The 26,677-nt window shown below is 36.5% G+C and overlaps 2 protein-coding genes and 1 long non-coding RNA gene across 4 annotated transcripts in view; 1 reads left to right on the top strand and 2 right to left on the bottom strand.

The window, feature by feature from the left end:
- Positions 1–3,243: 3,243 nt before the first annotated feature.
- LOC123771066 (heme transporter hrg1-A) lies at positions 3,244–6,745 on the bottom strand. The gene is given in 4 exon segments (XM_045763362.2): positions 3,244–5,577; positions 5,819–5,992; positions 6,589–6,639; positions 6,642–6,745. Coding segments are annotated over 4 exon segments (459 nt in total). The 5' UTR covers positions 6,727–6,745; the 3' UTR covers positions 3,244–5,428.
- Positions 6,746–12,814: 6,069 nt separating this feature from the next.
- LOC138354890 (uncharacterized) overlaps positions 12,815–26,677 on the top strand; it is a 273,297-nt gene continuing 259,434 nt past the window's right edge. For both annotated transcript variants that reach the window (XR_011223703.1, XR_011223704.1), the window contains exons 1-2: positions 12,815–12,924; positions 13,714–13,818. This is a non-coding gene — a long non-coding RNA (uncharacterized lncRNA). The remainder of the gene's footprint in view (positions 12,925–13,713; positions 13,819–26,677) is intronic.
- Positions 15,109–26,378, bottom strand: LOC123771064 (histidine protein methyltransferase 1 homolog). Its single transcript, XM_045763357.2, has 9 exons — positions 26,100–26,378; positions 24,916–24,989; positions 23,842–23,978; positions 22,500–22,614; positions 19,784–19,862; positions 19,344–19,425; positions 17,819–18,198; positions 16,265–16,380; positions 15,109–15,169 (listed from the first exon to the last, which is right to left on the bottom strand). The coding sequence occupies exons 2-9, from the start codon at positions 24,956–24,958 to the stop codon at positions 15,123–15,125; spliced, it is 999 nt and encodes a 332-aa protein (XP_045619313.1). The 5' UTR covers positions 24,959–24,989; positions 26,100–26,378; the 3' UTR covers positions 15,109–15,122.

Consider the following 26,677-nt stretch of genomic DNA (forward strand, 5'->3'; position numbering starts at 1 on the left):
TACGGATCAATTTTACACATCAAAGTTTTATTTTTATATTTTTATGTAACATTGTCAGGTAGGGATATTTGTTTGTTTTATTTAATGTACCAGTACCACAAACCCAAAAATCACACAAAGTGTGTCGAGATGTACATTAGCATGTTTCTCAAAGTTAAGGACTAATGTTGTTAAATTAGTAACAACATTACATTAGCTCGGGATGACTTTGAGATCTCGATTCCATGTGACTGAAAACCTTTACACAGCCTTATCTTAAATAGGCTGTAAACCTTATTAAAGAGAGTATCCCACCTTTATGCTAACTTCTTGCCACCTACAATAACATGTGCTGTATTATTCGTTGTGGAATTCAAAAATATATTAAATGTTCAAAAGAACTTACTATAGTATTGTGCAATATAGTTAACTTCTGAGACCAATCACAAAGTTGTCTTTGATAGCACTGATCTATATACTGTAGGAGGTCAGCCTCTTTACATTAAAAGTAGGATTATTTATCGAGGCCTTTGTAATTTGAATAATTGTTTTAACATATGTTTCCACACATTAAAATATTACTGAACTTCCATAGAAAATCTTTTACATTTATACTTTACTCTCCTGTGAGTTGAATAACATATTATCTTCAAGATTTTGTGGCAAATGAATGCATTTTGTAATAAAACCTTTATGACTTAAGAAAATATTTGCATTTTATGTATACTGTATATATTTTACTAACTAAAGTTGACTATACGGTTCTTATTTTCATAATATTCTGATGGCTACTTTTGTTGATTGTTAGATATGTAGATACAGTACTGTATTTGAGAAATGTAGATACACTACTGTATTTGAGAAAGAGAGAGGGATGATGTAGAATAAATTGGTGCAGTTATATGCTCCTAATCACTTTCAAGATGGCAAATTTAAACTTTAACGTGGTGCAGTTTCTATATAAATGTCTCGACAAATATTGCAAGACTTCCTCACTTCTTTATTGAAATTAATTTATATATTTGCATGATTACATTTATAATTTATCATATATCAATGTCAGTTTTTACATGGCATACTTTTATTGTCAGTTTCAATTATTTAACACAGTGGATATATTTTCAGACCAGTTGTTACATAATATTCATAATTTTTTAGGACGGTTGAGATGCCTTTCCATATATTTTATGGAGATATTGCATCTATGAAAAAAATATGATAATGTATCCTCGTGCAGGTCTTTAGTAATGGGATTAGTATTTGGGGTACAATTTGTAAAAGAAGAGTCCCACAAGGGTCAATGGTGGTTTATATCTTTAGGAATAGTTATCAAAAGATACATGTTACCCCCACATATAAGGAGAGAGCTGTATATCATGGTGGTTATGTCTTTGGGAATAGTTATCAAAAGATAGATGTTACCCCCACATATAAGGAGAGGGCTGTATGTCAGTAAACTACTCTTACACTTAACATGCGGGAAGATGTGGAATGACCCGGAAATGTAATATTTAGGCTCGTGAAGACGTTTAAATGTTGTGTTTAGTATTATAAAATGGGGAGGAATAAGGAAAAGGGAGTGTGTGTGGGTGTTTATTGACAGAGAGAGGTTTAGGGCCTGTGCTAATTTGTCTTCCTTTATTAAAGATGGTTAGGACATGTATCTTGAGGTTATCTTGACATACATGCAAACCATCATTTGTATTATGTAGCCATCCATGTAGAAAAAGAGCTGTAGCATGGCTACATGGTTATCATGTAACCATCCATGTAGACAAAATTATGGGTTCTGATTATATGATAGTAATGCGGTCATTGTAAATTATTTGCTTATGTTATATTATTTTTTTTGTAGGAAGTTAACATATACATATGTGAACTTTTGTGAAGAGGTTCATTGTTCAAATAGTGTAAGCAGTACTAGAAACACTTACATTGCTGTTTTTTTTTTCATTTATTGTGTACTCAATACTCATCCTGTGAGCGGCAGTGGAAAAGGCACTGAACATATTTTACATACACTGAGCATAATAAGGATTCTGTTAAAGGAAGATGAACATTCATAATCTCCAGAATGGGTTTCGTGTTCATTTTAAAGTTGTGTGGAGCAATGTTACACTGACTTTATTTCAATTTGTACTTTATGCATTCAAGGAGGTGATATAATTGGAGAAGGGACTTAATGAATTGAAGTGGATTATCAAAATGAACTGTGGGAAAATTAAAAAAATCCATGTTTTAGGAATGGAGGAAAAAAATAGCCGAATATTATAAATGTAGGTTATTGGATTTTGTGAATCCTAAGCCTTTACGTACACTGAGCATAATTTTTACATTTAATAATAAATACCTGTATATAAACTTTTGTAATTGAGACTAAATTTAAGTTTCCCCTAGATAAGTGGGAATCATAATTCCCTTATGATAATTACTTATTATTTCTGTCTTGCCATAAATTAAGTTGTATTGCAAATCTACAAATACTGTAACTGAAAAAATATTTAATCCCTGAAGCCTATACTTCCTCCCAGAAGCTCCCCTCTCACAAGATGGTCACAGCAGATGTTTTTACTACAAAAGGCTCTACCACTGCACAAACCTTTCATATTTGTAATTGCTCTAACCACTTCCCCTTTCTTGTAAATATTGATTCATGGTCCCCTTGCAAGATACTGGCTGCATGCCTCATATGACCCCCTTGCACACCCTTGCTAAATGATTCTCGGCAGCTGTTCCATGACAAAATCCTCGGCTTCTTTTGACGTTGCTTGTCTTGTCTATCTGCTGTCATATTAACATCCTGAATACTATCTTGAATATTCTTTATCACAGATAGTGCTATATAACAATCCTGGCATAGTGTTTTCTTTTGATAATTACTTGCTTGGACATTCTGGGTGGTTGGTTGCCCGAGTCAATCACAGCAGAGCACATTAAAATGTAGGTCGAGTTCTCATTCACTTTAATATTGGAATTGGTCACCTGTCTGTTTGTAGTAAGAAAAGGTGGGAGTAATATGATGGCTGGTGGCAGGACACTACAGCCAGCCTCGACTTTACAGGGGGTTACTAGCCGTCTTTGTTTCTACTGACTGTTCAGTGGTGCAGTGCCAAGTGATGGAAGCAAGTGCTATCAAAACAAACTGATTTCTAAGTCACAAGCTTCAGAAATGGTAACCTTGTGGCAACTAGTACTGTATTTCCATATATATTGCACGTGTTCACATATTCATAATTTCACAGTACTGTATAAGTAAACAAATGATTAACAAAATTTCTTTATGACAAATTCAATATAATAAAAGATAATACTTTATATACTCTCTATAGTATATGTTACATATTAAATAAAACTCATTTATCGGCTTTAACAAATGTATAAATGAACTAAAAATAAACAAGGTTTAAGATAGAACATTTCAAACTCACTAACTGATGTAGTTAAAATACTTCATGGCTATTCATTGAGAAAATGACAGAAGCTCTCGTGACAATATTTGATGTATGAGAGTAGAAATATACTGTACAGTCACTGAAAAACTGATACCTGTATTATACCAATGCTATATACTCCCACTCAAATCAGTTAGAGTGGACAGTAGAGTGATGGTCTCGCTTCATGCAAGTCGGCGTTCAATCCCTGACCATCCAAATGAATGTGCACTATTCCTTACCCCTCGTCCCACCACAAATCCTTATCCTAATTCCTTCCAAGTACAAGTACTACATATAGTTGTAATGGCTTGGTCTCCTCATAGTTCCCTTCCTTAAATGGTTAAACCAGATTTCTGAAGTAGAGGGAATATAGAGGACATATATGGCCCCCCCCCCCCACACACACACACACACACAATAAAGCACCTAAATTATTGGGACTGTCTCATAATGTACTCTCTGAAACGGAAACAAGAGAGGTTACACATAATATATACGTGGAAAATACAGGAAGGCCAGGTCCCAAATTTGCACGGTAAATAACATGCAGTACTGGAGCGAACAATACGGTAGGAAAATGCAGAATATAGCCGGTGAAAAGTGAAGGTGTCGTAGAAACATCAGATTAAAAAAATAAGCCCTCCTGGAAATCCTGCATTGAATGTAATAAAAAGCCTCTTACTGGTGGATCTCTTCTGTATCTCCCAGTTTCCGTCTTCCTGTTATGTTCAGGAGCCTTACTTTGGCATTGTGTGAATAACTGCTACCAAAGGGCACTCGTGATTTGCTAAGAATCTGGTGCGATACCTGGGTTTAGAGGATATAGGTGGGAAGCTCAGCGAGATGGAAGAGACCCACCAGAAAGGGGCATTTCATAACATTCAAAGGTGATTTTTTTTATATAGAACCTTGAGATTAGCATCGATGAAATACGCCTAAATGCACAGAAAATACTTATGCTACCAGTACAGTATAAGATTAAATATCACTAAAAGAATAATATAATACACCTATAAATTGTTTGAAATTATAATAAATTTATACAAATTAAGGGGGTAAATTTAATATTATCTAGTTAGAAATACCGGCAGGACTTGGTCATTTTATTCCTCCGTGCTGTACCTTTCCTTGTATGTTAGTTCAATGATCCTCAGACTAAATTTAGAATTTCTACCATTTTTTGTTCCGATTGTACAATTGCTAATTAGTTTCATATATTATGGCTGTTTAAATGTTATTAAATGTAATGTATTAAATGTTGTACTGTTCCAACATTTTTTTTTTATTGATTGAGCCCATGCAGATGCTAGATGCTGTGGAAGTGGTGTCTGTCCCAATTAGTCAGTTACAGCAGGAGTACACAGTACAGTACAGTACACTAGTTAAAATCCTGAGAAAATGTTAATCTAATTTTCTAACAAATATTGTAAGGTTTAATATAACTCTGAAGTGCAAATCCACAAGGGCCGTGACGAGGATTCGAACCTGCGTCCTGAAGTGCATATTTGAATGCTATTATATTTTATATAAGTGTACTGCTAGCAATGTGCAGATATTTAGCACCAACTATTTATTATAAATGAGTGCCATCAATAATGTACAGTATACGATACACCCCATGCAAGTACAGTAATAGATGGGACCTTTAACATTTAATACTGAAATGATTAAGTTGTACAGGTATGTAAAGTCTATAAAATATTGATAAAACAATAGCTTCATTTAAGTACCAATATAAAAATAACAATTACTTGCAGTGTGATACTTATTATTTTATAATTTAGGGAACCGAGTTAAAAAAATTTAATCCACAGATATTTAGAGGACACGTTAAGGCAATATTACTCTCGAGTTACAACTGCATAGTGAATTTATGCACAGTACCATCAATCATACTTAAAACCTGCTCATCATAGTTTTCACTAAGTAGCAAAAAATTTTATGCAATCACAGTAAGGATGTATAATTTTGTATCTGTATCCTGCAAATACCTATGAAATCTTTGTGTTAGGGTTTCATGCCAACAATGGATGGTATTCCTCAAGGAGTCTCTTGCGGTAGATGTGCGAGAAGCCACAGAGCGATGCTGCCCATTTGAGGGACAGAACTGACCATATTGCCATGAAGTAATGATTTGTACCAATGTTATCCATGGAGGGGAAACCTGCATATAAATATTAAAAAAGTTTTCAGTGTAATGTACCTTTAAAAGTTATTTTTTAATTGTTTACATGCTTCTAATGATATTGTAGCATGACACTGGAAATAATGCAATGCTTTTTATAATACAGTACTATGTTTGGCAATTCTAAACTGACAAATGTCTACATGATAATGTTCCTTTGTTTTACATTGTAAAATTTAGGAAATGCAGTGCAAATTACTTTCAAATAGTGTAATCTTACCTTCATTTCTGGATATAGCAATACCAATGTACACTGCTGTTCCTATAACCCCAGCTATCAACCCTAAGAGCCCCAGAAGTCGTATTTGCAGAAGGTTCTCTGGTGTGTACCACAGCTCTATGGAGTGCTTCTTGTACAGAATGTGGATGAAGAGTGTTGTAGCAGCAAATGTTCCTGTAGCAAAGGTGACACAGTTTTCATATACAATTAAATTGTTTACAAATTCAAATGTACAATATATATATATATACACTTATGTAGTTCAAGTTGTGTTTGTAAACTCTGAGCATATGATTAATGTGCCTCTTATATGATTGTTGGAACATTATTGCAACCTTGAGGGTCTCCATATGTACTGCCTTTGCTGAAAATTCCTCCATTGTTGCAGTTCATTTTTACCAAGAGAAGGTTTATGACACCATCTGCAGATACAATATTTTAGATAAAAGATGTTTGTCCCTCAATAGAATCCTTGGTAAATCCGATACCTTTGCTGTTATTCGCCTTATGTCCTTCCGTTCTTGTATTTGTATCTTGAGTGATAGTTAATGCCTTTTGAATATCTAGTGATGCAGATGATGCTCCATAGTCTTCCCACTTTGGTGCCTTCTTCTGATAATTACTTGCCATATATTATTAAAAATGTGTGAATGCTCAAGGACCACATCTCTGGATATTTCTAGAGTTTATTGTACTGTATAGTTACACTGTTTCATGTTAAGTTTTAACTAAAATTATAAAATAATATACAGTACTCTCCAGTTTATTACCTGACACAAAAGCCCACATGCCAGCTTGTCGATTTTCGAAGTGGAAGAAAACACACCAAAAGCTGACCATCCTGCTATGACTCCAATTACAGCAGTGATGATGTTGAAGTACATACAGCAACCACTACGACGAGCCATGATGAGTGGTTCAGCCAACTACCTGAAATTTTTACATTGGAAAAGTGCATTGAATGTTAATGAATGGGAAGAAATAAGCCACATAGAGGTGTAAAAGTTGAAATGAAAATGCATAGGATGTGAAATTGCAGAGTGCAATAACATAAAAAATAGATGGTTTAAATACAGTAGCTACATGGATATGGTGTTGATTGATATGATTGGAAAAATGGAAGAGTAATCAACATCATGGAAGGAGCAAGTGGAGTAATGCATATTTACAAGTAAAATGCTTGTGCCGATAAACAGGGCACTGAACAGAATAGAAAGATATGTTAATTTGGACAACTTTGAGGCTTAACTGTTTTATATGTGCCCTAAATTTAGAGTTCCTACATGTAAATTGCACCATAGATAGATACTTGGTGCATAGAAAATTGTCATCCTAAATAGTCTCCTGCTGCTATGATAATAACTCCTGTTCTTGCCAAGGCCAGCTCTGGCTCACAATCGATAATGTGTCACTCTGGGCCGCCAATCATGGCTTCATCTATGACTAAAACTTGGGCTACAACTTTCACTTGAAGGCAGGTCATTCCTTGCCTCCCGTTGTCACACTACGGTAATCCCCTTGTGTATAGGGATACAGTACTGCCAAACTCTAGGGGTTCATCTTTGACACCCAAGATTAATTAATCTGCAGTGCACAACTGTTGGCAGAGTCAGTTTGGTATAGGTAATAAACTGCATCCTCATCCTTATCTGAGCTCTGCTCTCACCCTCCGAGCTCTCCTCCAGCCTCGCACATGCTCTCTGCCCCCGGCCACCTTCAGCACCACATCCTACCTGATCCCGCTAGCAGCAAGTAACAAGTGTCCTCGTCTCAACCCATCATGACACCATCGTACCATTTCTAACATCCAACTGCTGTAACCAAACTGTTAAATAAACATTAAAGCCTCCATACTCTTTTGAATATTTCACCCAAAATCTAATACTGTACGTTACAACATCAGAATTTGTAACCTTTTCAAAAAACGACACATTAAACATGGCACTAAAATTGTATCATTAAAAATGGGTACTGAATTAGGATTGCTTAAAAGTTCAACAGCCAAAATACCTGAATTGCAAAAGGTTTAAAAAAATAGATTGGTGTTAGTGCATTCTTTTCCTGCTTAATGCCCTGATCTGAACAACTGATTGTTACCAGATGGTAGAATTTTCTGAAAATGTACATTACTCCGAAAATTTAATGTAACTTTGTCACATTTTGACCATCCACCAAACTTTTGCAGTACACTGGCTAAAAAAAAGAAAGAAAACAGGACTGAATAGTGACAAGATTCAGAATGTTAGTAGTTTGACAGAGGTTAAATTTAATCAGATCTACAGTAACAGGTGTTGCTAACTCCTTAAACTAAACCTAAGCCTAACCTAAACCTAGCCTATCATAAGTCTGCTGATCTAATTGGATAACATTTAAATGTCATTTTTCTTCTTGCAAATTTGTATGATAGAATAACAAGTGTAGACAGTGTACACTTTATAAAGTTAAATTGTCTTACAGTTCTAAATACTGTACCTGTATTGTAAGTACCTCAGGCTACTTGTAGGCAATCAAAAGTAATAATTAAGCCAATAATCAAAAGATTATCTCACCACTATGACAAGGTAGTGGAGGAAAAAAGAGGCTAGAAAAGCACGTCAGTAAATGTATGCTGGTACAATGCTGTCTCGGCCGAATCTCCTTCATTAAGGATGAAAAGGAGATGGTCGAAATAGGAAATCCACAATTGCAAGCATTCGCCAAGGATATGTGGCATGGAAACAGCAGCTGAGAGGCAAAGCTGCAGAATTTGCAGCATGATTGATGGACATTGTCTGAATTACTAGCTGAGAGATTGTGCCCATCTAAAAGACATCAGAAATATGCGCAGTATAATAAACCCTGTGTTATTTGAGTTTAGGAATGCACTTCTTGTAAGATATATTGTATGTACTGTTCAAAAAAGATTTCCCCACTTGTCACCAACACACATACTTGATGGTTGAAAGATGTTAATCAACTTGTCCAATGACAATTTATTAAAATTAAATAATATAAATTAATGTAAACTACATGATTACAAATGACAAATTAATTAAGTTATTAATTAATAAAATAGTGTAGGTTTACATAATTACAACATCTATAGTATCAAAAACTATATAAGCTATAAACAAACAGTGACCATATTACGGGCTATTCATGCCCGTGCCACTACCTCTTGGGGTGACTTAATCTTTATCAATCAATCAACATAAAATGTTCCAGACTTCGACCTGTTTCCAGGCGCCACAACACCAGATACCATCATTTGTATTTTCCTTGACATTACCTGCGACGCTCAAAGCTCCCTGCATAATACTTTTCACACACCTTTGATGAAAGAAGAGAGGACAGACAGGTTGTGAGTGAGAGAGGAGAGAGAGAGAGAGTACAGGAGGCCTCACCTGGCGCCCTCGGGGATGCGGGTGCCAGCTGGGTTTGTTTACTGTGGAGGAGGCGGTGGTGCCGCTTCCGATGGTGGGCGGTGGTGCCACTTCCACCTGACAACACCATTTCATTCCATTTGAGGCAAGTAGAGTACAACTATTTTATATATATATATATATATATATATATATATATATATATATATATATATATATATATATATATATATATATATATATATATATATATATATATATATATATATATATATATATATATAAAGAGAGAGAGAGAGAGACAGACAGACAGACAGAGAGAGAGAGAGACAGACAGACAGACAGAGAGAGAGAGAGACAGACAGACAGACAGACAGACAGACAGACAGACAGACAGACAGAATAATAAAAAAGTTCCAATATTTATTTATTTATTTCGCATTATCATTTCCAGATCATCAAAATCAGCAAATATAAGTACTGTACATCGTTTAGAAACCTAAATCAGGACTCCTTCAAGGTAATCTACACAATATTTGTGAGATCAATACTAGAATATACATGGAATTCACACTTTTTGAAGCATTAAGCCAAAATTTAAAAAAGTACAAAGGTTTGCAACAAGATTGATGCCAGAGGTAAAGGGGCCAATTAAGCTACGAAGATTGGCCAATGGAACTAAATCTCACAACCCGAGAGTATAGGAGGAACAGAGGAGATATGAGCACAGCATACAGGCCATTGAGGGGAATAGACAAAGTGGATAAGGATACAAAGCAGGATAAGAGGACACAGGTGGAAGCTAGAATTAAAAATAAGCCAAAGGAACGTAAGGAAGTAATTGTACCCTGTATTGGGCAGTTAAAAATGGAATGCTTTAAAAGAGGAAGGTGTTGAAAGCCACCTCCATCCATAACTTTAAGGCCAGATTTGACAAAGAATTTGATCGTCAGAATAGTTAAACTGAAACATAACTAGTGGCTAGTAAGCCAGTAGATAGGGCATAAAGACATATCTCAGTGTTTCTATATACATTAATCAACGGACAATCAAGAACATAATGGGCAAGGGGGTGAGACCTTAACATACCACATAGTTTACACTTCGTAACGAAGATAGTTACAAGATACGAGCCAGATGGTGTTGAGATTGCAAAAGGAATTATGATTTGAACGCCAAAAAATCAATGCGTAAATGTTTGCAAATATGAGGCTGGGACTTATTTCTCGAAAAGTTAGCAATAAAATACGCTTTTTAGTTCTTTATTTTTAAAATTAAGACCAGGGATTCTGTCTAACGAAGCTGCAAGCTAAAACACCGTTATCCTATAATGTTCATTTGTAGCTTGACCCTAAATACTCGTTTATTAAGCGAATTTATTGTTAGAGTTCATTAGGAATCAACTTATGTTAAAGGCAGAGTTTCCAACAAATAATTTCCTGTGATAGGCTGTTGCGGGGAATGCCAACGCTTATATGAATAAAATGCAAAATAAGAAACGTCCTTTTGCTCAATAACCTTGTTGTTGTACAAAAGAACAACAATTTCTGTTTTATACAAGACAGAAATTTCCATCTAACTGAATAATGTAGACTAATAAGAGGACGGAGACATTACTGTATCGCCGATATTATTTGTGTGAGGCAACCACCACTGATGACGTCACAAGTCAGGTAGCCAGCCCATGTTTCTGTAACACCCTTTACATCCTGCAGTATTTAATTATCACTATATTAATACTTTTAAATACTTAACATTTCACTTTTTAGATAGATTAAAATTGAAGCAGAATGTCATAAGCAAGGATGGTGTGCTGAATAAAGATGATTTATTAAGTGGATGGAGCCTTTAGCTGATCCCTTCCTGTAATTGGCTGTTGTGTGAATGTCAACAAAGAGTTTCTACCAATGATATGCCATTTATTATGCACCCCATACCATCTTGGGGCGGAGCTAGGAACCTCCTACCCGAGCACAACAACCCGCCTTATGGGTTACTGTTTGGCTATTTATAGTGCGTTGGAAAAAAAAAGAGATGGCGCTAGTAGTATTTTGTGGGGTAATTTGTTATAAGTGTAATTTGATGTCAACAGATGGCGTAAGCTGTACCTTATGGCCACTATTGACCAGCCAGTTGATAGTGTTCTCTTCTGCCGACAGATGGCATTAGCTGTACTATTATTACTTCTGAATTCCCTTTAAACACTGATCTTCAAATCCCTTGGCTTATGATAAGGTTTTATACCATTTATGATAAGTATTAGATAACTGGAGTTCCGCAATTACTTTTATTTATCAACTGTTCAGGATATCATCATATTACGTCTGATTAGGACGTACTGCTCTCGATTGATAAAGATTAAGCCACCCAAAAGGTGGCACGGGCATGAATAGCCCGTAAATACTCGTAATCTCATAATATTATTCAGGGGTGGGGGAACTATCAAGTGAAAGCGCCAAGCCATTACGAATATATAGCACTGGGAAGGGATCAGGATACGGATTTGGGATGGAACGGGGGAAAGGAATGGTGTCTAACCACTTGGGCGGTCGGGGATTGAACGCGGACCTGTAGGAAACGAGACCGTCGCTCTACCGTCCAGCCCAAGTTGTTAAGGATAATATTATTAAAACAACAATTTATGCATATAAAAAGAGCATTTCACACTAAAAATACTTGGATATATTGAAATTTGGTAGTGAATTTCATTCTAGGAATCTCCTATGACTAAACTGTACTTTTTAATAATTTTATGTACTTACTACTTAAATTCGACGTAAATAGGAGGCAGTAGAGCTCCGATAAGCCAGCGCTAAATCTTCAATATGAAGAATGTTGCTGCTCTCTGATTGGCCAAACGAAACACAGTAGTGACCTTTATCGGTACGCAGGTGAACCAACAATTTTCTTCCTAAGTATACCTTATTGAATCGCACCTAAGCATCTTCTTAGGGCGCACTTAGGAACCTTCGTAGCAAACCCACTTACGAAGAAATGCACAGAGCTTCCTGAATCTAGGTCAAGGCATATAAACTGCTTTATGCAGGTGCCGACATATATGGGAACCTTACTAACTTTACTTAGCTCAACCTAACACAACCCAGCCAAATACAGTCTAACCTAAGCTAATACATCCAGGCATAACAATATACAAAAAAGGTTTTAACCAACACTGCCCAGTGTGTCCATGCGTTAAGACGGCACTAACTACTAACAGTAGTAACAACATCATTAGTAGTAGCAACACTAATTATAACAATCCTATCAGTGAATTCCGCCAAAGTCAGCCTTTGTTATATTTTCACAAATTCTTCATGGGGTGCATAATAAATGAACTAAATAAATAAATAAATAAATATGTTTATGCAGGTAAGGTACATACATACAAGTGATGTTACATTAATGGATCAATATATAGATAGAGCTAGTACATACAATGCCTAAAGCCACTATTACGCAATGCGTTTCGGGCAACTAAACTAAACTAACTTCATTTAGAAGGAAGGAACAAGATAGTCCTGCATTTTATTATACAAAAAAGCAGGACTATTTTTTTATTATCAAACAAAATATAATACGGTTATTTAATATATGAAAAATATTTATTGCAATCGCTATATTTTGTACAGAATCGCAAAGTTGTGGCGGGAAAGTGAGGCGCCGCCGCCGCCGCCCTCGACGCCTGCCGCTGCTGCTGCCTGACCTCTCCTAGATCACTCTCCCAGTCACACATCTTAGTAATTGGTAAGGAGTTCCCTGTGTAGCTTGTTAACTGTGTGGCTCATGTACCCGTTCTGTATTGGATTGTATTTGATTTATTGTATGAAATGTGTTGGATTGGAATGACCTTCCCAATCATGTTAAAGACTGTACCTCTCTCAACCAGCTCGTACACAGTTTCTTAACTGTGTAGCTCATGTACCCGTCCTGTAGTTTGTTAAGTGTGTACCTCATGTACCCGTCCTGTCTGGGCGGAGAGGTTACAGAGACACGCAATTAACAGCAATTTGGGTGGCAGTGCGGACACCCAAGCCACCGAGCCTGACAGGAAGAGTGGCTTGTTTCCACTGGCATTCGTTTAATGGGGGTTCAGGAACGAACATATATATATATATATATGTTTTATCAAGGCAAAGGGGGGAGGATTTTCAACAAGCCGCCGGCTTCCTGTCCCGGTCAAGGTCACTAGTGTCGGTGACCCTCGGGAAAATATGCTGTATTAGGCCTGGGATTGTTTGGCTTTCAGTTTTTGTCTTGTTATGCCGCTATAAAATAAATAGTATAAACTGTGAACACACAGCACCGCTCCTGTGCCAGGTAAGTCCACTACGGGCTCACCATAGCCCGTGCTACTTGGAACTTGTTCCGAGTAGCTGAATCTATAACAACAACTGTGAACAGTGTTGTTGGCTGCAACAATGCAGTCAGTCATGTATATTCGACTATGTACAGTAGTTGCTGTAAGTACTGTATTTTAAGAGGATTGTATTTGATACAAAGTATGGATAATCTTTATTTATATTTCACCGGCAGGCGATGGGTCACAATTCAGTCATCACAATCGACTTGAGAATAGTCCAAGACTCCTTTGCCACGCAGCCGGTGCAGCCTCCTGTAATGCCAAGATTCCGAGAAGACGTGAGTGTTCCTTATTTGTGGTTTTCAAGATTTATTTAATTACCGTTTCGTATTATTGTGAATTCTGTCTTTTCAGCAAATATAATGTTTCCTGTTCTGTCGATAGATTAAGGTAAGAATAGATTTCAGCAAATATAATGTTTCCTGTTCTGTCGATACAATAAGGTAAGAATAGATTGATGTATTTTTTTATTAATGTGCATTTTATATTACTCAATTTGTTTTTTAAATGTTACTAATATTGTTACCTTTGTGTGTATTTATTATTTCTTGAACAATATTAAGCCTGAAATGACGACGTTTTGGCTGTTTATGATTTTAGGTTCGGTCTGGTTTTTTTAAAAGTTTTAAAGCATCGTGGCTGAAGCCAGCATTGTACTAGTGGGGATGGGAATTGGGGTATGCTGACAATATTTGACATCATATAATTATTGAGGTTGGGAGGTGCCTTCCATCAAAATTAATGTTTTGCACTACAGTTCGGACTTTTTTTTTTTGCTCGTCCATGGGCGTGTCCATACCATTCTAAATTTCAGTATTGCCGTGAGTCTTTTAAGTTATATTTTTGAGTGAGACATTGTTTGGAGGTATGACCATTGTACCAAAAGTGGAGTTTAATCTTGTTTGTATGAATTTTTAAGTGAAGTATCTTTAATTTTTGGAATTTTGGCAAGATAATCTACTTGTTTATTCACGTTTTCAGCCTATGTGCTGTGTTCAAATTTATAGTCACATTTTGCATTTACATCCCTCAAATAAGAAAAGGAATAGGGGGTTTATCGTAAGATTTCTATTGGGGTGGAAGGGGGGTTAGCACTAGGTCACACTTACTAGCAATCACACGACCACAGATGTTGCAGCAGAAGTGAAGGGGTCCTACATGGTCAGACGAAGGGTCAAGCTCGGGTTTCCTAGGTGTGTGGCCGAGATCAGAATCAAGGAGAAGGAATTATCAGGAGAAAGTGCTAACCCATTACGACTATATAGCACTTGGAAGACCTACACTTAGCACTTAAACGCCGACCGACATGAAGCGAAACCGTCGCTCGACCGTCCAGGTCAAGCGGTTGGTCAGATCAGAATCAAGAGCATACATCACAATTGTTTGTGGGTTAATAAGTGTACTGGATGTCATTTCCCACACACATCATCTAAAACAACAGTTGCTGAATGATTATGCAGCATTGCCTGAACAATGTGGAACTCCTGTCGGGTCATAGTTTCAGAAACATTGCTTATAATCTTATGAACTGAACTGAGTAAAATGAAGGACATTAAGAAATGGCACCATCTTTGTCGTACTTTTATTGGACATTCTTGAATTTCATTTCAAGTATTTCTCTCTTGACACCTGGAAAAATGAAAATATTCAGATGACAAAGAATTATTGCCTATAACAGTGACATGTAGTTTATCAAAATTACAGTACAGTATATATATACTTGGTTTACAGAGAAAAGTCATATATTTTGATTTTCCACTATTTGATAGGGAGGGGAAAATGGGGAAAGGGAGAGAGAGAGAGAATGAAGTGGGGGAGGGAGGATGTAGTGTGTAGGAAGGAGAAGGAGAAGGAAAAGAGAAGAGAGAAGGACCAGAGAGAAGGACCAGAGAGGGATATAATTACATACAAAATATTAAGGGATATAGACAAGATACACAAGGAAAACCTCTTTAAAATGGCACACACTGAGGATAGTCAACATGTGAAATGGAATGAAAGTTGTAATACAATACTGTAGTGGAAACCACCTCCATCCACTAATGAGAAACAGGACAACAAATGTAAATGCATCAGGTACTGTTGTCTGTGACAGGATGCCTGTATATACATATATACTTTAGGTTTGTATTGAGATCCCTCCCAAGGTCAAACTATTGACTTTTCCCAGAACGTAACCCCACAACAGTTGTCTTAACTCCCAGGTACCTATTTACTGATAGGTGAACAAATGCATTATGTAAAAGGAAATATGTCTAATCATTTCTGTCCCACCTGAAAATCGAACCTGGGATCCCCAATTGTAGTCAAGAATGAAGCCAACTCTACTACATGACCATATAATAGTTAGGAGGTGGGGATCAAAGAGCCAAGTCTCGCTGTCCATAGATGCTGAATAATATATATGGGTATGATCTCGATGTACTGTCCTGTGTATGAATTTGTTAGATACACTACAACAAGAACTTTATTTATGGGGTGCATTACAGGTCAACAAGGCAAATATACAATTCCAAACACTTTAATTATTAAAACAAATACATTACTATACTTTATGATTTAAGAATGAAAAGAATGAATCTGGTATTTCAGGCTTTATTTTTATGTTTCGATAGGCCTAAGGATGGTATTTATGCCAATGTGCGCTAAGAAACGACGTATTGTACGCTAAGCGCTAAGATGTGCCCTAAGAAACAACCGTAAACATAACAAAAATTTACTCACCTTCGTTGTTGGTAATGTGTGTCAGGATGTCCAGTTTGCCTTGGCTCTTGACAACATCAGCAAACTGTAATGTACCTCCACCAACACCAAAGTAATAACTCTTGGCAGCCAGTAGTCTTATGGAAAATTAAGGAATATTCTTGGATCTTATTATATAAAAAAAGAGAATGAATTAATTAATCATGATCTAATAAAAAAATTGCCTTTGAACAAAATTAGGCTTCGAATTTGTGGAGAGACAGATACCGTTACACTGTCACGAGTTATCAGACATTGGCCCTGAAAAAACCTAGTATCCACCATTGCACAGAGCAAAGTATCCACCATTGCACAGAGCAAAGTATCCACCATTGCACAGAGCAAAGTATCCACCATTGCACAGAGCAAAACTGCAAAAATACCAGGAACTCCAAAATCATGTCAAAAACCAAAAGGTATATAATGCACCTTTTATAAGATTAAAATTAGTGTTATTTTTTTGTGACATAATGCATGAATCTTACAAAAATCAAAGTTCCCATCATTGGAGACAGCAATGCTATTAAGCTTATCAAAGTCCTCCTGTATAGGTCAATGACTGGCTTTCCTCAGGATGGTCACTTGCCTAACTCCTAGGTTCACAGAGGAAAGAAATGAAGCACTGGATATGACTGCAAAACAGTTCACTCAGTGGCTAGAATAAACACCCGCCCCACTTCCTAGTTATAGCTGACCACCACCAATGGGAACTCCCAGCTTCCATGTCATTAGAGTCTCAGTCCTGTTGCTGATGTCCTTGAATTCGGACCTCCACAAATTGCTGGTTTTAAGAGTCTTCTACCTCTCAGGGAGGTTTGCCTTGCTCCAATCCTTTACTATGGAGCAATGCCTTCTTGTCTTAGACATCAGGCGTTGAACATGGTGCTGCTCTAGAGTCTTCATGAACGACTTCTGGGGTCTTCATGTGTGACCCCAGAAGTCAGGGAGGGAGCCCAAGTAGGGTTCCTGGGTGATCTTCAGTCCTTCAACTTCTGATTTTGTCTGCGGAAGGTACTGTATTTTATTTAAGGAAAAGTACTTTTCTTTGCTCTCTGGAGCTGTCACAAAGGAGGATCACGGGCCTTGTGCTCACTTGGCAGCTGTCTTGTGCATCTGGGTGGCTGTGGAGCTGGTCAGAGAACAGCTCAATCAAGTTAGATCCTTTTGCAGAAGGGTTCTGAACCACTTCCTCGAAGGAAGCCCTCCAGGGTTTGGACCTTGCCGGTTGTTAGTCAGAGTAGACCTCCAGTGGAGTCTGATTCCCAGGCCTTTGCACTTCCTTCAGCACAGGCTTATTTTAGTTGGCATGGTTCTCATGCGTTGCGGAAGGTACCACTGCTTGGGGCTCTTTGTGTCAGCCGTTTATGGTTTATCACCGAGAGCTGAAACAAAATGAAGGGGCATATATATATAAATATACAGGTGCAGTACTCCTGTACCGTACAGTACCTTGAGATAAAATGCTTTATGGGCCATTTTAATCACACACAATAAAATTAGAAACATTTTGAAAAATTAACATAACTAAAAGGATACATAACACCATCCTGTTTTAGGCAATTGGTCATAAGTGTTAGCAACCTCTGATGGCATTCTGGATTATAGATAGTTTCTGATGTTAAAATTATATCAAATTTAAACTCTTGACACTCTTCATAATTCTGCATGGTTGTCTTGCTCTTGTCACTGTTAAGGTTGTCTTTGCTGTACTGTTCATTGTTTCGAATATTTAGCAGTAGTTTGTCTAGCTCACCCCAGTCACCAGAGTAAAAGGAGGCTTTCGATTGAATTTCCGTAACAGTTTCTTGTGAAGCGCTAATATCTTCTGTTAGAATATTTCCATTATCAACAAAGGAGTAGTTTGCAAGGTTTAGTGCAACATTTGGTATAGTGATGAAATTAACAACCTCTTCATTCTGGAAAAGATAACAGAAAAATTGCTAAAAGTAGTGAATTACATATACATTACATTAAATTAAATTAAATGATATTTCAAGTTTAGAATACAAATCTAAAATTTGTTATATATAATATCAAAGTGAAATTTGATATTTTACATAATTTTCCCCTCTAGGAATACCTAATATAAACAGATTATTGCCTCAAATTCTTACTCTACATCTAAGCTAGTTGGCAAAGAGTATGGCAGGTTAGTGATCGTCATATGCTTTCTCCTAGTAAATAAAGTCCAATTTATTTTCCTTTCATTCCCTTTCTTTCTATACAAGAAAGTACATTGGGTTGTGAGAGTACATACACTGGTGTTCTTACATTCTTGCAAATCCAATAATATGCATAGATTAAAGACCTGCCCAAAACGCTAACAGATAAAGTCTTTCTTATAGTAAAATACACCATTATTCACTGATTTCGGAAAAATTAAGAGAAATTTCCTGCTGTCAATAATTTGCCTGTACAGTACGTACTTGCATAAAACAGACAATTTTTCCACAGCTTTAAAAGTTTCTCAAGTCATAGCCCTTTATCAGTGTAAGGGGTAGCTAATAATTTTTGTTAGTATTTCACACTACTTAGCTCCTCTCACTGCCAACCACCCACACACTAGTCAATTATATTTCATTATGAGAGAGACAGACAGTAGATGGATGGATGGAGAGATAGATGGATGGATTGACAGATACAGCTATAGATATGTACATGCATGTATAGATGCATAGATGGATGGATAAATATATGAACAAATAGATGAACAGGTAAATGAATAGACAGATAATGCTGGGTACTCCCCCTCCCTAGTTGTACTATAAATTAAAATAAACACAATAGACCTAGGATGATTAAGGTAGGCGTACTGGTATTTTAACCCCTGAAGAGGACAGAGAAGGGTTACAATTCATTCATCGAGGAACAGATTTACAAAATACAGTAAACAATGAACAAATCCACAAGGGTTCGAACCTATGTCCGGGATGATCCCGGACGTGCTTTAGTCGAATGTGCCACGACATTGTAAAATTTGTGGATTTGTTCATTTGATATTTCACGTTATTGTGATTTCTGTGTATATACAGTAAACAGATAAAAATAATACAAGATTTACATAGTCCTGAAGAGTGACGTGTGCACCTTGTAGGGCAGTGTACAGTGCTGGTAAGGCAGCACCACAGCCCAACTCCAAGACTCTGTAATGTGAAATATATAACTTAATTTTATGCGTATCAAATGTCTTATTTGTTTGAATAACCATTCTTTCTATAGTAGATGTAAAATTAATAAAATAACAGTGCAGAATCATATAAATCAATATATTTAAAAGTAAAGAATAAAGATAAGTTTAATATACAGAGTATGATAATAATTATAAGGAAAAGGCAAAAATAAAGCATATATATAGTATAGGTTTACTGTAATATAGCAAGTAAAATGAATTACTATTATTTCATTTGATGAACTGCAGGGTGGAATTTTCCTAGAATGCTGAAGACCTACATTTAATAGAATAAATTAACAAATAGTGACTTAAATATATTAAACATTTACCTACGTCTCTTTAACTTGATGTCTGAGGCTTCAAGGAAATGAAGAAGGTCCCAAGTGCACTCCCACACTTTAAGGCCTCCTGTTCATTGCAGAAAAAAAACACTTAAGAAATATATAGTATCGTTTTGTACTTATTATTAAGTATTATTATTGTACTTAATGTTAAAATACAGTGTGTGTAAAAGCATGAACAATATTGTCATTTGCACTGATATAAAACTATTTTATACCCATTTTTTTTGTTTTTTTTGTAACAAAAGTTTTTTATTTATTTTATTTATTTATTTATGTATATACAAGAAGGTACATTGGGATTGTGAGGATACATAAAATGGTAATTACAATCTTGTAAAGCCACTAGTACGCACAGCGTTTTGGGCAGAAGTTCAAATTCAATGGCAAAAGTTCAAATTCTTTGGGAGTGGAAGGGGGTCCATAATAAATCATTCCATTTGAGTAATACTACTGTATATATATATATATATATAGTATATATAAATATTTTTAGCTTACGAAGACTACTTTATCTTGCGTTTACCTTGCATTGGTTCCTAGGATCAGCGTCCTCATGGCCCGGTCTCTGACCAGGTCTCTGGGTTAGTGGTTTGATCAACCAAGCTGTTAGATGCAGCTGCTTACAGCCTGATGTACGAACTGCCCATTTCTTATGTGGAATAATTCATCTTTAGCTTCCTAGTGTTTTCCAAACCCTATTGAGGGGGAGCAGATATGCTTCTGGTATCTGTAAGCATCCATGAATCAAGAGAGCTTGATGTGGTCCTGTACCTGGGTTTGGAGGTCTCCAGGTGGGTAGCTCAGGGCAATACAGACGGAAGCCTTCCCAGAAAAATCAATTTATGATAAAACGATTATACAGTACTGCATATTTATATATTTCAAACAGACTGGATTCTTTCTGGATTTTACACAAGGTCTTGCAAATCTTGTGTAAACTTACTTTATCGTATTCAAGATATAAATGATACACCTGTATAACTGTCATTACTAACTTTATTCAACTTAATAATTATTATTGATTATAAACAAATACATTGGTGCCTCGATTAATGAATTTAATCCGTCCTGGCACTGAGCTCGTCATGTGAAACGCTTGTCTTGCAAAACAACAACACTGTCGTCGGAGGCGTCCGAGAACCAATGGGAACGCTAGGAAGCACCGTGTGGTTTACTCTTTAATCGAGCGGAAGCTCGTCAATCGAGACAAATTTTCTGCGAGTGGCTCGCTCATTACTCAAAATACTCGTAACTGGAGTCGCTCGTCACTCGAGGTTCCACTGTATATCCTGCTCCAAGACTAATTTACCATTCAGGGTCTTGACTACAATACAGGCATACCTCAGTTTAAGAGTTTAATTGGTTCCTGGAGACGCCTCGTATTCCGAAAACTCGCATTCCGAAGCTAATTTCCCCATAAGAAATAAAGGGAAATGAATTAATCCGTTCCTGACTACCCCAAAAACCCCACATCAAACTAAATTTTTATACCTAATTCATCTAAATAAACCTACAAAACTATGTTCAAGTTATTACTTACCTTGCTGTTGAATGCTGTAGGCGCATGGAAGATGGTGAGGAGGTGGGAGGAAGAGAGGAGTTACTGTTTGGAAGGGGAGTCCCCTTCCATTATCACATCAGGCAGTGAGGACTTCACTGCTATGCACACACTGGCACATTTTGCCTACATACCACTAGGACTTGCTTGTTTTACTAAGAATTTATCTAATGACACTTGTTTTTCCCTACATTTTAACACTTGTCTGTAGTAAGACATCACATTATCATTTAAAAGGTCAATGCAACGGCCTGCTACAGCTTTATCTGGGTGAGTTTTTTCAACAAAACTTTGCAGTTCTTCCCATACTTCACACATTTTCTTAATCAAGAAGGGACATCCTCTACTGCCTCTACTCACAGCTATTTTCTTAGGTTGAACCTTACCAATGGCTTTCTTGAGACCCATGGCAAGATATATAATGACAACTTTTATGCTCAAATGGCCAAAAAACCGATAAAAAACTGTAAATCCTTGTGAAGAATTCAGGTGGGATAGTCACTGGACACGAGACACTGGTAAACTGAGGCGCGATCGCCATGCCACCACGCGCCAGTCGGCCTGTACACGTATCAACAAACTCGCGTCCCGAGGTAACCCTCGCCTTCCGAGACATATTTTTGGAGTAAATCCTGCTCGTCTTCCGAAAAACTCGCATACAGGGACACTCGCATTCCGAGGTACCACTGTAACTTTATATGATCCATAATGTATATGGATCATATACCCTTGGCAACACTACAACTATAGTTATTATTATTCTTTAGCCTTCATGGCAGAAGCCTCTTAGCCATTCCATGTCTGCTTGACTGCTTATTAAATTATTTTTGTTTACATGTTAATGTGTGAAAAATGAATACTCTATTGCATGGTAAATGGAAATAAAATAATGTGTAATTATTTATTTTGAGTTACACCAAATGAGTGTTTAAAGTCTTAAAGAATGTGAACCTCAATTGAAACCTTTAGAAGCTCAAAATCAACTTGGTTATTCACTACAGTATTTCAGATGATCAAAAACTTGACTGTACAGTATTAGGAAAAGTAAATATAGATTGCTCTGCCAAGAGGATATTGGAAATGGTCTTGTAAATAATAAGATCCTCACAATCAGTGAGGTACTAGTCAAATAACTGGTCTAACCTTCATAAATTGCAGGAACAAGATCAGTGTGATCTTTAAATGCTGGTAAAATATAGCTGGAAAGTTCTTTTTCTTCCATTTTTTGCATAGCAGCAGTCATACTCAAGTACCTAATCTGCAAAATAAATACAATTGACTCAATTGCTCAGTACTGCTTTTCAATGGGGGGTATTCTGCACATCCTGCCATGCCTTCTGGTCTCATGTAGTGTTATTTTTGTGTGCAGGTTTGGGACCAGCCCCCTTTAATATTTTCCATGTATTTTCAACAAGCGCCACAACCTTCCAGTCAACTGTACAACACGACAAGCACCACAACCTTCCAGATAACTGTACAACACATCAAGCATCAATTTTCAAAGAATTCTGCATGCTGATTAGGATAGAAATGAAACAATTGTTTTTACTAGAACTCAAGAATGTGTGAAAAGAATGAAGACTGTCCTCAGTAAGCTCACAGAAGCAAGAGAATAAAGAGGAAACTGAAAGAAATGCACATGGGACAGGGGAGGAAAACTAAAATTATAATTATATTTATTGAAAGAGCAACATGGAAAGGAAATATTTAGACCAGACCAAGAACTAATAACAAGGAATGCAATCTAATGAATGCTTTTATTCACATGTGAACATTTTATTATGTCTTCAAATGGCAGTATAAACAAAATGGAAATTATAGGCATGATTTCATTAGTAATTTTGCACATAGACAACAATCTTCAACATTCCTCCAGCATCAGCAACACTTTTGTGGGAATGAAACTAATGATGAAGTCTTGTTTGAACACTCAAACCTAGCTTCAATTCATTTTCAACCTTTCATCCTATTACAGAAATTTGTCAGTGAAGATTAGGTAACCAGTAGGCTATGATATATCTATACAAGCCATAATGTGATACAATGTTTTTAAATGCAGATTGCCAACCCTTTGGGAGGTTGTCATGTTATAGCCCATGTGAACATTTCTTGGTTAGCCTGAATTCAAATTTTTATTCAGGTAAAAGTACATACATTGATGAAGAGTTACAAACATAATGTTGGATTTATAGATAGAGCTAGTACATACGATACCTAAAGCCACTATTACGTATAGCATTTCGGGCAAGGTTAACCATGGCTGATGAAGTTTTGTAATATGACCAAAATGTCCTGGAAAGCAGTTTTAAGCAAGGACTTTATTTAAATAATTTAAGTGCACCCAGTAAATTTAATCCTGGAAAGGTGTTCTAAGAAAGGTCTTTGCTTGAATAATATATGTGCACCCAGTTAATTTATAAGCTCCCAAAAGTGAAGAAACACAAATACAATGCTAATTAATGGTTACTGTCACAAAATGACTTACTTTGGTTTGTCCAATTGTAACTTCTTCAACAATAGTGTCTTCAGATAATGACTGAAAATGTGTGGAGTTAACTTCATGTTTTTGTGCAGGCAACCATTGTTCAGAATCCGACACTGGTTCAGGAGACACAGATGACTCTGAAATACAACAGTGTTTTGGGCCATTATCTAAATGCACATTAAAATGTTAACATAGTTTTCCTTGTGAATATAAAAGTGAAGGCACAGGTAAGAGCCACTGCAGAAGGTAAAGGGCACAAGGCCAGTTTTATTTAGTTATGATAAGAAAAAGACAAAGTCAAACAATGTTTTTCAAATTCTGTACAATTCTGTAATTAATTTCTCACTGACTTCGTTTGTACAAAGTCAGTGAGTAACAGACAAAATAGATACTGTACATTGCATGCAAACACTCAGCCAGTTAGATCTGTGATCTATACTTTTAATCTTAGGATTTGCTACCCCATTCCTTCCCCCTTCCCCTGAAAAAAAAGAACATGCATATAAAATGGAATTGTAAATGATCTAGTAATAATGTCAAATGGCCTAATGTTAATTGCACAATAAGTGAATGCAGCATCAGCATTAATGATGTGGTACACTGAGAAATCCTTCAAAACAAGAGATGCAATGCTAGTGATTTCACTTTTCAAATCACTGGTGTTCTTGTTTGGAACATTATGTTACTGTGTTCATAATCTCTTTCAAGGCACGAGATATATCTTAGGAAGCAAAGTTTTGTATCTATTATGTTCAGACAGAACATACACAAAGCATCTAAACTACTGGAACTGACTTTAACATGGAACATTCTCGGAACAGTAGAGAGACAAGTAAAGTTTTATAATCTATACCTGTACAAGGATATATAATGTATAGTCAGGTTTAATCTGCAATATAAAATAATGTAATGGAGTAAAAAAAAGACTGCTATAAGCACAATTACTGAACATTGTCAACATCAGAGGTTTGATTTTCTTTCAGCAAACATAATATAATTATTTGCAAGCACTGCTGTCAGCAAAACAAACCTGCATATCTATATATGTTTTCATTTCATATTTTGTTAGCTTACCAATCTTATCCTTAGGTTCCACATTGAAGTTGAACTTGAACATGATTTATAGAAATCTTGAGCAACTGGGTTTCCTGAAATATAATTTTGTAATCAGTAACTTTTAACTTGACAGGTAATAATGAGCACTGGTAGTTTATTATAATGAACTGAAACTATATACTTCTTATTAAAGGTATAACAATTTGAAATAAGAGTATAACATTAAAGAACATAATGCAGATTTTTGTTTCATGCAGACAGCCTTGTCATGTGGCAAGAGAGATCTTGATTAGCTAAATTGACTTGATATCCTCAATAGAGATATTGAATTAGTGTACTGCATACCAGAACTGGGTTTGGGTCTAGTTACTCATTTTCCAATTCATTCCAAACCAAAATTAGTCTTGTCTAACCTATTATGTCAAAGTATACAGAGGAAGGGAACTATTAGAAGAAAGTGCCAAGTCATTATGACTATATAGCACTTGGAAGGGGGATCAAGATATTTTTTTTATTGATTTATTTATATATACAAGAGTTCTTACATTCTAGTACAGCCACTAGTACACGTAGCATTTCGGGCAGGTCCTTAATCCTAAGTTCCCTGGAATACGACTCCACGAAAAATCGCTTAACAACCAAGTACACATTTTGCTGTTGAGTTAAACAGAGGCTACAGTTAAGGATTTGTGCCCAGTAAATCCTCCCCGGCCAGGATGCGAACCCAGGACAAAACGCTTGCGAAATACCAGGCGAGCATCTTAACCACTACATCATGGGAACTGCAAGGGATATGGATTTGGGAGGGACGGGATGAAGGAATGGTGCCCAACTACTTGGGACGGTCAGGGATTGAACACTGACCTGCATGAAGCGAGACCGTTGCTCTACCATCCAGCCCAAGTGGTTGAACGAAAAATACTATAGAAAAGCATATGTTGGCCCCTGCAGGTAGACGCAATTTTCTAGACTGTAGACATGCTACATAAGGCTACTTTTAGGACGTGCTAAGTTATGTTGTGTGTTATGTAAAGGCTAAGCTAGATTATGTTTGGATAACAAAGTACGGTATTGTAATTTTAGGGTCAAGACGACATGAACTTATTATCATTAATATTTGTATTTTTTTGTAGTAAATCTAAACGCAGTTTAGCAGAGTTAATCTCTTCATACTGCCAATAGGATCAGTGAGTTTCACATACACCTTGTTTTGATACGTGAGATTTGCGTGTGTGTTCGCTTCCAGATTACTGCACGATTGGTGGTATAAGGTGGCGAGTCACTGTTGATGGTCAGGCAAAGCCTGATTGTCGTTTTTGGAGTTTAAGCCACGATTACACGAGTAGCAGAGGAGCTGAGACTCTTCTTCTTCTTGATAGTAGGTGTAGTTTGCATGAAGGATGAGCTGAGAATGTAGTTGGTGTGGGGTAAGGGGCAGCTAGAGTACGGAGTAAGATGTTGTTAAAGCATCAGTTAATCCCTTAAATTGTTTCCTCAAAGTTTACGTTTTCTATGGCTAGTTATCAGGGTAACTTTTCAAGTTTTTGACTTATTTTTCTGATACAGGAAACATTAGTGTTATCGAGGCCCTTCTTGCCAAGGGCAAGACTACTCACGCGGTCACCAAATCGATTACTGTCTAGACTCAACGGTGTTTTAACTGACTGAGTGGCGCTCACATTGTCCACTACATATATTAAATTAGTAGTCATATATCTCAATATTAGCCAAACATATATGAATACACTCTGACTTCCTGTTCCCAGACGCAGTTAATTAT

This window comes from Procambarus clarkii, chromosome 65 (genome assembly GCF_040958095.1).
Source record: "Procambarus clarkii isolate CNS0578487 chromosome 65, FALCON_Pclarkii_2.0, whole genome shotgun sequence".
Lineage (NCBI taxonomy): Eukaryota > Metazoa > Arthropoda > Malacostraca > Decapoda > Cambaridae > Procambarus > Procambarus clarkii.